Source organism: Centruroides vittatus, unplaced genomic scaffold, assembly GCF_030686945.1.
Source record: "Centruroides vittatus isolate TY-2023 unplaced genomic scaffold, ASM3068694v2 contig_1168, whole genome shotgun sequence".
Taxonomy (NCBI): domain Eukaryota; kingdom Metazoa; phylum Arthropoda; class Arachnida; order Scorpiones; family Buthidae; genus Centruroides; species Centruroides vittatus.
This window is the reverse complement of record NW_027120749.1, coordinates 314,075-328,090: the sequence shown is the minus strand read 5'-3', so window position 1 is coordinate 328,090 and position 14,016 is coordinate 314,075. Positions and strand designations below refer to the sequence as shown.

Genomic DNA, 14,016 nt, shown 5'->3' with positions numbered 1-14,016 from the left:
ATGGATTTCCCACATACCCAGGAAAATATCCATTATTTAAAAAAGTTTGTTTTTTAACCTCCTATGTGAAATACCAGTACTTGAAATTATTCAGTCTCTTAAGATTTCTATTTTATAGAAATACATATGTTACAAGATCATCCATTATCCTGTATGTATGCACAAAAACTGTACATTCCATAAGCACAAAAAGAGGCAAATTATGTATTCTCAGCACTTCACTTGACTTCAAAACTTTTTAAAAAACTCATCCCTCTTAGTTTTTTATGCTGCTTTTTGGCCTAATGAATACAGCAACTGCTTGATATTAATGTCATGTATAGTTTGTTTGTTTATGATGAAACTCATCAGAAAGGTAATCACAAATTGGAAAGACTTGATGGCCTCACTAAATTTTGGTACTATTCTTGGAACAGTGTTAGAATGTTCACTAGGTGCCTCTTGAATTGTATCAGCTTATTAATTCTTCAGTTTTACATATCCCAGGTGTAACAAGTGCAACATTGAACTCTACAAATTCCTGGAAATGCCCAAGTATTAATTAAGTATAGAAAAAAAATGCTAAGTTTACAATAGATGAGGACTAGAAAAAACCCATTATTCTGAGTTATGGATTTGCTAAAATGAGGTAAAATTAAATTGATTTGGTGGGACCTGGGGGGATAAAACATTATTCTGTGAAATCCTTTGTGCCTCATCCTATTAAAACAAGGTTTTACTGTATTTTTTGCTTCAATCTTCTTTGGGTCATCAGTATGCCATTCTAAAGAAGAAAATGTTTTATTTTTTCAGTTCTAAAAAGATAACGGTTTCTCTCTCCTCTTCTCTTACTGTACATCTAACTGTTGCCATCTAGTCTAATTGTACCATGTATTATGTTGTTATTATCTATTATATAGAGTGTATTTAAAATGGTACTTAAAATGATTTTAATTATTGGCTATGGAGTTTTTTATTTTCTGTATATGAAATTTTCTCCATATATATTGTAGCCTGAAACTTATTTGTGAATACATTGTTGCTATCTTTTGTGATTTTTATTACCAGTAATGATTTAAATGGACTTAAAATGATTTGAATTGTTTATAAAAATTATTTAACTATTAATAGATTTTTTGAAGAACTGACACACTAATATTTATATGTAGATGATTTGCTATTAACTCTAATATTAGCAATAAAATAATTTTTCAAATATTTAAATTCTGTATGAAAATAACTTTTAAAATAACTTTAATGTAATAAATTTTTTCAAGTGACCAACTTTTGTTAATGGTAAAGTTTGATATATGAATAGTGATAATTGGACATGGTAAAAAACTATATATAGAAACTCAATGAGACTGGATTCAATTTATATAAATGAAAATCTAGAATTTTTGAAAATTTGAACTGCTGGAGATAAAGAAATACATATTCACAATATTAAAGATAACAGATGAAATGTGTTATGTATACAAAGATAACATACCATGACATAAAATGATATTACAGTACATTCCATAATATTGCAGTGGATGGGTGCTTCACCTCTGAATTATTTCACAGAACAGCAAATGTTTTAGTTTTTTTATTAAATTTGAATAATTTTAAATACTGTATCTAGATATTTAAGTAATTGGATGAAATTTGTTTGTTTAAAGCTAGACTTTAAACAAACAAATTTCATCCAATTACCATTCTGTATGTTATAAATTATGCTTGTTTTGTCAGTAAAATTGTATAGTATAAAATTTCAGAATATTTTAATGAATTCATAGCTATTTTCTAACATATTGTTTCAATTTTATTATTCTAGGTAGCGGCTTTTAAATAAGCTTGTTTTTTTACTACCGTAAAAGTCACTAAAAAATTCTAATTACTTTAAACTGATACTTGTAGTTTTACTCTGTAACATAATCTGCCACAAAAGTAACAATGTAATATTCCCAAATATTTATTATTTATATATGTCAGTTCCTAGTAATAACTAGTACTGTAATAAATATTGAGGAATTATAGATTCCTTTGATGATATGATTATTAAGTTATTGTAATAATAATTCAAATTTATTTAATTTGTTGATAAAAAGTTTATTTGATATTAGAATACAGTATGTAATAAATATTTTAATTTGCTTTAAATGATTTAATATTTTGATTTTATTTAAAATTGATTTCAACGTAGAAGACATTGTTTCCCCTTTCAACAATTTCATTGATTATAAATTTTTTTTGACAAATTGTATATTTTTCTTTATCATTATTTTGATTAATTCTAATTTCATATTGAACTATTATATATATGTGAATGAGAAATTAATGTGTTAGGTAGAATTAGCTTTGTTTTTTCATTAAAATTCCAATTGTAGTTCTTCACTTCTCATCTATTCTTAGAACATTTTGAATTTTATTTAATGTTATGATTAAAAGTGGTATAGGGCAAATTTTCTTGGGATTATGTGTCAAATAAATATTTAACTTTTAAAAATATTCATTCAGTAGGCAAGCTTTTAGTGATCTAAAATTATAAATTTAACACAAATTTATGTTAAAATATATTAGGAAAATGGATAACAAAAGGTTAATAAAATAAAATACTAAGTGAATTAGATATAAATTATAGGAATGTTACTATAAAACCAAAAATTAAGGAAAACTAAATTAAAATAAATTGAAGCAAATTAAACTACTATATTTATTGTGTCGTTTGGCTTTTTAGGTTATCTTTTTAATATTAATTTTTTGAATTTATTAAAAATTTATAATTATTGTTAATTATTGATATTAGTAAATATTTACACCAAAAAATAATAATATAGCATGCTATGCAGATTTTTCCTATATATTGTATGGTACACTTGTAGATTCACTACCCGATTATATTCACTGCTCTATTTCGCAGGTTATCTTCAAACTTGTATAGTAAAAAGTACTAGATTTTAAAACGTTTTATAACTATGTTGCAGTCGTACTAACAAGGAAGGTTTCCGGAATGTTAAAAAATAATCTTTTGGCAAAGTCGTTAATCTTGTAATTTTTTATTTTTCAGCACGAATCTTTTCTATTTCGAAATCTTGTGAGAGAAGTTATTCAAAGTTAAAAATTTTTAACCGCTACTTCAATAAGAATCACAAACCAACAACTGTAACGTTCTGTATTATTATGAGGTCGAGGTCATGAACCGGACAACGATTTTTTCCATGTTTACTCTCGTTAAATTTTAATTCTCTTGACGTGCGTTTTATTTTCAACGATGTAATCTGTTAATGCAATCAATGCCATGATTATCAATTGTGTTATTAATTTTTGAATTTAAGAAAGCACTTCTTACTCATATCGACATGTATGATAAAATTAAAAAATACAAAAAGTCTACAGCCAAAAAACAAATGATTAAAAATATTTTAAAAAGGTTAAAAATTACATAATTATAATAACTTTGACAAAAAAAAATACTTTTGATAATTGTAAATTTTATTCCTAGGAACTTTTGTTAATTTCGAAATTTTCTGAACAATGTTTATCTATATTTATTTATTCATTTCTTATGCTTAAATAAATTAATTTTTGGTCATAATTTCATAATTACGAAGACCAGTATGGAACGTAATATTCAAACATCATACTGCGAAGTAATAAATATTTAAATTTAATAATGACGAAAGTATACATCACCTCCAATCGTGTTAATGAAATTTTAATTTCAGCTGACGAAAAATTTCAAGTTAGAATTTTTGAATTTCTAAGTGCCGTAAACTTTCTATAAAACATAGAAAAAGGAGGATGTTTAATCAATCGCCATATCATATTAAATCTCGCTTATGGTATAGATCGAAAATTGTATTTGAATTTGAATAAATGTTTTCTTAAATTTCTATATAGTTCATTCACAGTTAAATTACTGATTATATTTCTGAAAAATTAGTTATAAACATCCTCTATAAGTTGTTTTAAAATACTTAAAAGAAACGTTTCCAAAACAAATGATTTCAAATTATAATTGATAATAATACCTGTGATGTAACCATTCATATGTACTGTACTGCAGTGATAAATTGAACAATTGATCATCTCGTTAATATTTATTGAGCGCTGTCGAAGATTTAAAAACAGGTTTTATTAGCATATATTAATAACATCTAAATATGATTTTATTGAGAAAAATGTCAAGCGTATTTTTATTATTCGGATTATTTATTTCATTTTGAACAGAAAATTGAAAAGATATTTTTTATCTTTATAATAAAGCCTAAATAAGGTTTATTTTTTATGAATTTATTACTAAGAGATTCTCTTATTAATTAATCTGTTAGTCTTAATAGAAACAATAAACGAGATTAATAAGAATACGTTAATTTTACCGACGAACTGTTAATTAACATTCATTTGTAAAAAAATATACGAGTATATTTAAGATTAACATTTTGTCTGTCTGCATAAAATTTTATTTGTAACGATGATGAGTTGAAGTAATAAAAATGGATTTGAATGAAAAACAGTTTAAAAAATCGACTCATCGGAGCAAAGGATTACAACAAAATTGAGAAATTTGTTCTACTTTCTTAAAACTGTGAAATTCTATTGCTGTCAGAACATAAATCAGCGGATAGTATGTAAATAGTCAAGTAGTTCCGTTGCAACTTGGCATTTATCTAGTTCTCCGCGCGTTATACAAGACGTAATTCCTCTTTTCTAATCGGAAAATAAAAATAAGCATATCAATTAAGAAACTACTAACGAAAGGATTGAATATTTAGATCTGGAATTATAATGAGAATGCTTTCATAACGTTTTCGTATAATTCTTTCGTCTTTGGTTGAAGTATAATCGTGCAATAAATTTTCAATGCGATTTTTTTTTTTTTTTTTTTTGAATGTATCAAATTGAAATGAAATTAGTACAGTATTAACTTAATTCGAAATTACATTTTCGCTGTCAATAAATAAATTTTATTATTTGCAATCGATCCGAAAGAAAATTATTTAATCATCACCAAGTCAATTACGGTATATAATGTAAATTAAGCCGTCGGTTACATTATCAGATTATCTAGGTTATTTGATGTAAATATTTTTTAATCGCTCTTTCCAGTATTTCGTTAATTCCAAATGGAGCAAAACGATCTGCTGTAGTTGATCTTTTTCTAATAGAAATAAACGGATGTGTCTCGCTTCACACTCGACCTACGTAAACATTATTTATGGACGTGACGTTCGCTGTTTTAGAATTATTCATACTATCAATAATGAAGTCCGTCTGGTGAAATACGCAGACGTAGTGAGAAAAGATAATCAGACGAGTTAAATTTAGATATATAGAAGTAGATGGCTATGGGAAAAGTAACCGACTCTCCTGAAATGCCTAATCGATCATTAGATTATATAACGAACAAAAATTCGTACCCACAGAAGTACACCTGACTGAACTAAAAGAGGTGACTCGTCAAATTTTCCACGTATAGCAGCGTCACGTTCACCTTTCTCTGCGTTTCCGGTTTGAGTCAGCCAGCCGGAGCAACTGAGTCAATACGTTCAAATAATAGTAATTTTTCAGGATAATGTTTGGCACTTAAAACAAAGGATTTCAATGTTTTTCTAAGTAACTCTAAAATTCTAAATATTCTGTAGAAACCGTTACATCATCGTAAACTTAAAATAGCATACTTACAAGTTAGTTGCATATAAAATAAACAAAACTGTTATCCAAGTTAATAACAGAATCAGAAAGGACTAGTGTTGTTATTTTTTGAACGAAATTTACTTTCGTTTGTACAGAATTCATTCTTAAAAATTATTTAAATTTATTGATTTCTCCAGTTTAATACTGTGTGCAAAAAATCACAGGAATTTTATATTATGACTAGAAGTATATATATTATCCATGTAATTAAATTTTTTTAAAAAGTAATCGCTTGTATTTTACAAAGATATTTAATTAGAAGATACAGTAGAAAAAATTTACTTTTAAATTTAAAAAGAATCATTTTAAGATTTTTTAAAATGATTTTTATAATTTATGGTTGATTCTAGCCAAGGTTTATTTAATTTTTAAAAATATTTAAAATTTTCTTTCATTAATTGTTGATGATGATAAGTGAAATAATGGCTCAATTTATAAATCCAAGCACAAATTTATAAAATTTAACTGAAATTTATTACTGTAGTTTTGAAATTTTCAAGAATAATAAATTATTTGCAATATAAACTAAATCTTATATTCAGTTTATATTATGTGATTAGTTTAAAAATGATTTTCTTGATGGTTATGTGCTTTATAATAATAATGTGTTTTGTCAGATTTTCCATTATTTTAAACTGCTAAATGGGTAGTTCTAACTTTGGGACAATCATGTCTTTGAAGGGAAATATTTCTTCTGTTTTAATAAAGTATTGGCTTCCTGAAATAAGCAGTAGTTTGATTCATTTATTTATAATTTTGTCATTCTTTATATAATAATTTATCATCATTTAAAAATGTAAAAGATCAATATGGATGTTTACCAATGTGCTTATTTATTTCAGAATATATTTTACATTGTTATTTTAATTGTCTGGTTTTCTTTAATCCTAGTTCAAAATATTACTTAATGAGATAATTATTCAATTGTGAAATAATTTTGTCAAATAATTCTCTTATTGTGATTGCATGTAATTGTTATTGTAATTTAAAGCTTTAATACTTGGTAAATTATGTATGATTAGATATCAAATATAATTTGATATTGGCAGTTATGTATAATTAATAAATAGTGCAAATATGCTTATGCATATTGTATGCTACATTATAATGTACTTATTGTGATGATATGAACATTAACTTTATATTTATGATTAATGGATACTTTATTATTGACATTGTGATGTTTTTATGTTATACTGTATTTAATATTTAAATTTTTTTTCTGCTTAGCATTATACATAACTTATATTAATAGATATTTTACACTAAATTATTTACTAAATCTAAATAATATAAAATTTATTATAGTTTTTAGAAATAATTATTAATATATTTAAAAAAAAATACTTTTGTAACAATTTTGAAATATACACACACACACACATATATATATTTATATATATATATTTTTTTTAATTTTAGAAAATGTCCTTCCAACTTAGCATTGGCAATGGCAAAACATGTGTCTCAAAAAATGAATGAATTTGCTCATCAAGATAAAATGCAATGCAATGGAATGGCACAAACAGATGGTGGCACATTATGTAAGTATTTATTTAAGTATTTAATACTGTAAATCTTCCAATAGATGTCAAGTCTTCTATAAATGCTGGCTATTTAGTTTTAACTGCTAAATAGATTTTGGGTGTCATTGAATTCCTGCATGTGACTTGCAAAGCTTTAATAGTGTTCTATACATATTGTAATTTTCCTGTGGAAACCTTGAAAAATGTTTTTACTGTTACATGGTTTCAAGTGTAGTCACAGTAATTAATATGTGAGTAAACACATCTTCCTATATTTTTTCTTCTAAACAGTCCATTTTACCACAGATCAGTGAACTAGACATTGATCAGAATGATAACCAAGAGGCCTTAAAGCATTGCCTTCAAATTGAATGCAGTTGTGTATGCAAAAGAATACTCTGGGGAAGCATCAGCATCCAAAGTGAATTTGTAATTGGAAGGAGCAAGTGTGACACTCTTAAGGTTATCAAGAATAACAGTGAAGCAAAGAGGCTGGCAGGAGGGGAGGGCACAAGAAGTTCAGTGAAGAACTAGAAGAATAGGTTCTGCAGTGGACCCGTGAGCAGTGAGAGAAAAATAACAGTACCTCCAGACAGATGGTGATGGATAAGGCAAGAGATATTTTCACTCAGTCAGACAAAAGTGATAAACAAAATTCAGTGTTCAGGGCTAGTAGAGAGTGGTTAGAAAAATTCATGAAACATAGATATAGTAATACCATAATAACTTTATGCTTATGGTAGTAATGCTGTTAGTGTGCATAGTATGCTTTTATGTTAAATAAAAAGGAAAAGTTCTTGTTATCTGCAGTTTTAGTTATTTGGGGAAACCATGGAGATGGTAGTGGAAAGAATTATGAATCATATTTTCCCTTTTTTATATTACTAGTTTGGATGCAAAATTCTGCAAGAATGGAATAGGTACCAGGTTTCTTATACATGCTGGGGTCTTAAGTATATTCTGTCTCTTAGATACCCAGGCACCTAAGTTATTAACAGGATTTACAGTATCAGTATATTTATTACTAATTGAACATCAATGATCATTTTTAAACTAATTCTGTATTTTGCAAAATTTAAAATATTTCAAAAGTAATGACTTAGTTTATGGTTTTGAAAAATAATATAATTATTCTATAGCAGTTTTGATAAATTTGATACATTACTTTATATTAAGTAATATTTTTGTTACATATTTTAGAAACAAATTTTTGTTTGTTTATGTAATTTCTTCATTCTCAATAATTTTTTGCCACATATATATTCACACAATAAATTTATTATTAATATTCCCTCAGCAAATTTTTCAATGCTGGCAAAAAGATGTCATCATCAAATTTTATATTACAAATACTATTTTTTGGCACAGTAGAAAAATTATGACAGTCTGATATAATAGTGTAAAATCAGAAGTGATAACATAAACCATACAGCATTAATGATAGCTTTAATAATAATCACATATTATTTTACTATGAAATTAAGATCAGATTTGAAATACAAATTTTTTAGAAAGGTTCGGTGTCTCTTGAATAATACAAATTTATTTTCTCTCCTGTTAATATCAAGTTTTACTTTGGTCTCCTTATATCTTGAGCATTTGTTGAGAACTGTTTTGAAAATTTTAATTGAATAAATTCTGTAGAAAACATAACAGTCCTTATTTAATAATCTCATTTTATTGAGAATTAATACATATTTTCCTTTGCCAGTACAACCCAAAAAACTAAATTTTCAGAAAGCTTTGAGAATTTTTATTTTACTGAAATGTGGAAATCTATAAATAAACAACTAACCCATTATACATAAAGACACCAACCAATGCCGAATTATCGGGCTAGAAAACGGCTATAGCAATATTAATAATTTAAGATAATTTGGAACTAGAGTTAGGCACCATCTCTTGCTAAATTTAATAATTAGAATTTTTAATTAAATAATTTAAATAAATTTAGGCCTAACTAGAAGAAAAGAATCGGCCTGAAGTGGGACTCGAACTCACAACTTCTGCTCATCGTGCAGATGCATTGCCAATTACGGTGAGCAGAAGTTGCAGGTTCGAGTCCCGCTTCAGGCCGATTCTTTTCTTCTAGTTAGGCCTAAATTTATTTAAATTATTTAATTAAAAATTCTAATTATTAAATTTAGCAAGAGATGGCACCTAACTCTAGTTCCAAATTATCTTAAATTATTAATATTGCTATAGCCGTTTTCTAGCCCGATAATTCGGCATTGATTGGTGTCTTTATGTGGAAATCTGTCAAGAAAATTCTCCAAACTGAATTTGATATGATTTGTATAATGATTGAAGAATCCTATTGATCCTTATGGATTTCCCATGGATGTGATTTGAATAAGAAAATTAACCTGCTCCATTCCTGATTTTCCACAACTGTATTGAATTATGTCATTCTTGAAAAATATTGCTGTAATTTTTGAGTTATCACTCATTTTGTATCTTTTTGTTGTTGTTGTTACTGGACTCTTAAGGTTCTCGAGTTTGAATTATCCTTTTCAGTATTTCTGTAAGAAGTTGTTTTAATTTTGTATCTTGTAATAAATACAAATAATATGGAAAAACAAACAGAAAATTATTTTAAAAAATTACATTAAGAAAATAAATTGCATAAAAAGTATTATTATACAAAAAGTCAGGAAAATGTGAATAGAATTTTTTTTAAATAAAGAATTTTATAACACATTTTAGAGATGTTAACTTCCAATATTGTAGGATAGGAATATTATTGGAATATTCCCAGTTTCATTTTGGATACGTTAAGAATTCAGAGTATATTTACCATATTATATCACTTTGCCTGGAAATTTTCATTACTGACTAATACTTTTTGGCACTGCTGATACTCAAGATTATATAACACTAAATTAATTTTAAAAACTATTATTTTCAATATTTATTGTTGCAACTCAAACTAACATGACATTTTGTCAGCAGTTTATCAGCAGAGCAACACTTTGTTAGTTTGGCATTTTGTTTTGTAATGATATTGCTGATACTCCTGTGATACAAAGACATTTTTAGATGATGGTGCCTCTCTCAAACTTATTTCTTTGCCAGTTGTTGATCTTAATGTGTCATTCAACACCAACATTTTTTCCTGACAAGAAAAACTGAGAACATGAATACTTTTGTTTCAGAATACTGGTGGGGATGCCTGTAATGAATAAATAGTGTTTCAAATTTTAATTACCTTTTAATAATCACAGAATATGTTGAAATAGATAATATTTTTCTAATATTTCTGGAAAAACTTAGAAGTTTGTAGAAGGTGTCTTCAACATCTTACTGCAAATAAATTTCTTGAACAACCTGTGGCACAGAAATGATTGATTAAAGTTCATCACTTGACTTTCAAAAAGTTTATATTCACTTAATATGAAGCTGTACATATATGTCTACTCTGTGGTTCATAAATCTACTCGGGTAAATAGAAATTAAGAGAAATAACAGTAGTCAAACAGAAGACTGAGACAAACAATAATATCCAGTTGTTGTTATTTAACTTAGTAGAGCAATAACATTATTGACTAAACATTATTCCCCAGTATTCTTAGGTGATAATGCCATTGACTTTATTTCTCATGTTAACAACAATTTCTGTAACAACTTAATGTGAAATTAAGCCATTCAAGCAGAGTTGAATGCATGTGTTTTGCAAAAACTTAACATTCAACTTATTACCTCTACTTAAAAATATATTATCTGTTTCTGTTCAGTTGTGGAATATTCATGTTTAATAGACAAATTTCATAATTTTTGTTCATATGTTTGTCTGTATCTTAATTTTATATTTATTAGTTATATTAATTGTATGAAATGATTTTTGATTGAACATTATTAATCTTTTAGCTTTAGAAGCAGTTTATCTTCATACTCAAACAATACATCAATTGTATGATTTGGCTGAACAGTTACAGAAAAATCCCGATCAAATGCTAACAATGACTTCAGTTATTAATTCACCTCAATATGTGACATCCATTTGTACTATTAAGAATGGAAGAAGAAAAATGGAAGATAGGTATACAATAATACATGATTTAAATACTGTTTGTGGATTACAGGTATGATTATTTTTTATAAATTAAAAACCTTAGTAATTTAAATAGCTTTTTAATTGAGAAAACTGAATTTTGATTTATAATAAATCTTTTAAATATAGATTATTTTTAATTTGTTAGAATTAGTACAAATAGGAGAATATTTATTAAGTATAGATATTTGTGTGTGTATGCTTGTAAAGATGAAATTTTAATTATTAAATAATTTATTGTCTGCTAATTAATATTTTCAGAAAGAGTTAACTAGCAATCTTACTTGTGTAGTTTTATATATAGTTATAAAGATCAATCTTGAAATAATTTCTAACAAAGAAATAAACTTAATTACTAATAATAGAGAACTAGAAAATTTCTGTTTATGCCTAGTTCAGCTACATGAATAAATAGACTCTTCATGCTTTTTAATTTTAATTTAATTTTTAAAGATAAATATGAAAATACAGTTTATATCAGAGATACTTAAATATTACATAATATATTGGGTTGTTCAGAAAGTACTTTTGTTTTCTTACCACAAGAAAGCTTTCTTGTATATTTACCCATCAACTTCATTTTAAACCGTATTGTCATTACATATATTGACAGCTGATATTTCAAGGCTTATTTGTAAAAAGTTTGTTTGATTCTGTGCAATTTTTTTTTTTTTTTTTTTTTTTTTTTTTTTTTTTTTGGTGTCTCATCAAATATGGAAAATTGAAAGCAGCATTTTTGGCATATTTTGCTTTTTCATTACCGAAAAGGTAAAAATGCTGTTTAAGCAAGAAAAAATTTGTGACAAGTATGGTGAAGATGTGTTGGCAGAATGACAGTGCCAAAACTGGTTCACAAAATTTTGTTTTGGCAATTTCAATGTTGAAGATGCACTACATTCTGGAAGGCCAGTTAAAGCTGACAAAGACAAAATAAAGGTAATGATTGAAGCAAACCATCGAACAACATGAGAAATTGCTAAAAGATTAAATTTGTCGAATTCAACCGTTTATGATCACTTGAAATGAAACCAAGTCCAAGTGTGGAATCCCTATAGTATATGGATTCCACATGTTCTTAAAGAAAGAGATTCTCTCTGTTTGGTGGGATTTTAAGGAAATTGTTTATTTAGAGCTTCTACCAGACAATTCCACAATTGATTCATAAGTGTACTGCCACCAACTGGACAAATTGAGTGACACCATGATAATGCCAGACCTCACACAAGTTTGGTAACTTGTCAGAAACTGTTACAGCTTGGATGAGATGTGCTACCACATCCATCATATTTGCAGATCTGGCACTCTTGGATTATTACTTGTTCTGGTCGTTACAAAATTTTTCAAATGGTAAAACATTTACTTCAAATGAGGATGTCAAAAATCACTTGGATTAGTATTTTGTAAGCAAAAATCAAAACTTTTATGAACATGGAATCATTCTACTATGAGAAAGATGGCAACAGGTATTGGATCAAAATGGTCAATATATAATTTAATAAAATATTTTATATATTATACAAAAATTGTTTTTTCCCACAAAAAAGAAACTAAACTACTTTCCAAACAACCCAATACTATGTAACTAATATGTTTACTAAATATTAAAATTTAGTATAATACTTTATCTTTAGTTTGGAGAGTTATTCCTTTGCTCTGAATGACAAATAGAGAAAAATTAAACAAGTGAAAAATGTCATGAATTTGAGATAAGTTTATTTGATTTTTTCGTATAAAAATAGGGAAGTAGGTTCAGGAAAAGTAAATATAATTGATAAATTGATAGTAATTGATAGTAGATTGATAACAGAATAAATGAGTATGTTTTTTTCTACTGTACAGAATCTATCAACAGAAATTCTGGAGTAAGTTTTTGTTTAGTAGGAGTAAGAATTATAGGGCAAAAATATATCAAAATTTGTCTGTTTTTGGGGCACAATTATGTCAGACCTAATAGATTTCAGATTGTTGGTACATGACTACTTTGACCTGAGTAGTTGAGTTGATGAGTGTAGTGAGATCTAATGTTCCCTTGATTACATCTCAGTATGCAATGACAGTCAAATATCTGCTGACTGAAGCAGCTGTGATTGAAATTCAAGGCCAGATGTGATGGACAGAAGAGCATTTCAGCAAATTGTAATGAGAAAACATAAAACTATAGCAGTGCAAATTACTGCAGAATTGGCTGCAAGTGCAAGGGTACCAGTATCAATGAAAACAGTTCAGCATGCTTGGCACAAAGGTAATATCAATGGAATGCTGCAACAGTCAAACCTTTGTTGACACCACTAAACATCAGTGTGCAGTGTACAAAGCATGAACGTCAGAAACATGGAAACATGAAATAGTCAGATGAGTCAACTTTCACTGTTTCCCACTTCAATCATGTCTGGAGTTCAAAGGTGAAGCTTACAATGTTGAATGCCTTAAATCCACTGTCAAGCATGGCAGAAGTTTATGTATGATTTGGGGTGCAATATATTCAGCTTGATGGGTCTGTAGTTGTCCTGAAAGATAAAGAAACAGCCCAGAGGTATCTGCATATTCTGAGTAACCAACTTCATTCCAATGCTATGCAATGTTTCAGGATGATAATGCTCCTATCCCTATAGGTAGTGTTCAATCATGAAACTGAACTTAAGCATCTACTCTGGCCACCCCGATCACCAGTCTTGAATATTATTGAGCCTGTTTGAGGGGTTTCTTGAGAAAAATGTTAATTTGGATCTAAAATAAAAATTTTAACATGATTTCCATCTGTTGACAATGGTTTGATAT

At 27.2% G+C, this 14,016-nt stretch overlaps 1 protein-coding gene across 3 annotated transcripts in view; it reads left to right on the top strand.

Annotated features, from left to right (window-relative positions):
* LOC136981653 (uncharacterized) overlaps positions 1-14,016 on the top strand; it is a 56,870-nt gene that overhangs the window by 24,937 nt on the left and 17,917 nt on the right. For all 3 annotated transcript variants that reach the window (XM_067278006.1, XM_067277998.1, XM_067277989.1), the window contains exons 2-3: positions 7,084-7,205; positions 11,055-11,269. In XM_067278006.1, coding sequence (XP_067134107.1) covers positions 7,084-7,205; positions 11,055-11,269 — 337 coding nt within the window. The remainder of the gene's footprint in view (positions 1-7,083; positions 7,206-11,054; positions 11,270-14,016) is intronic.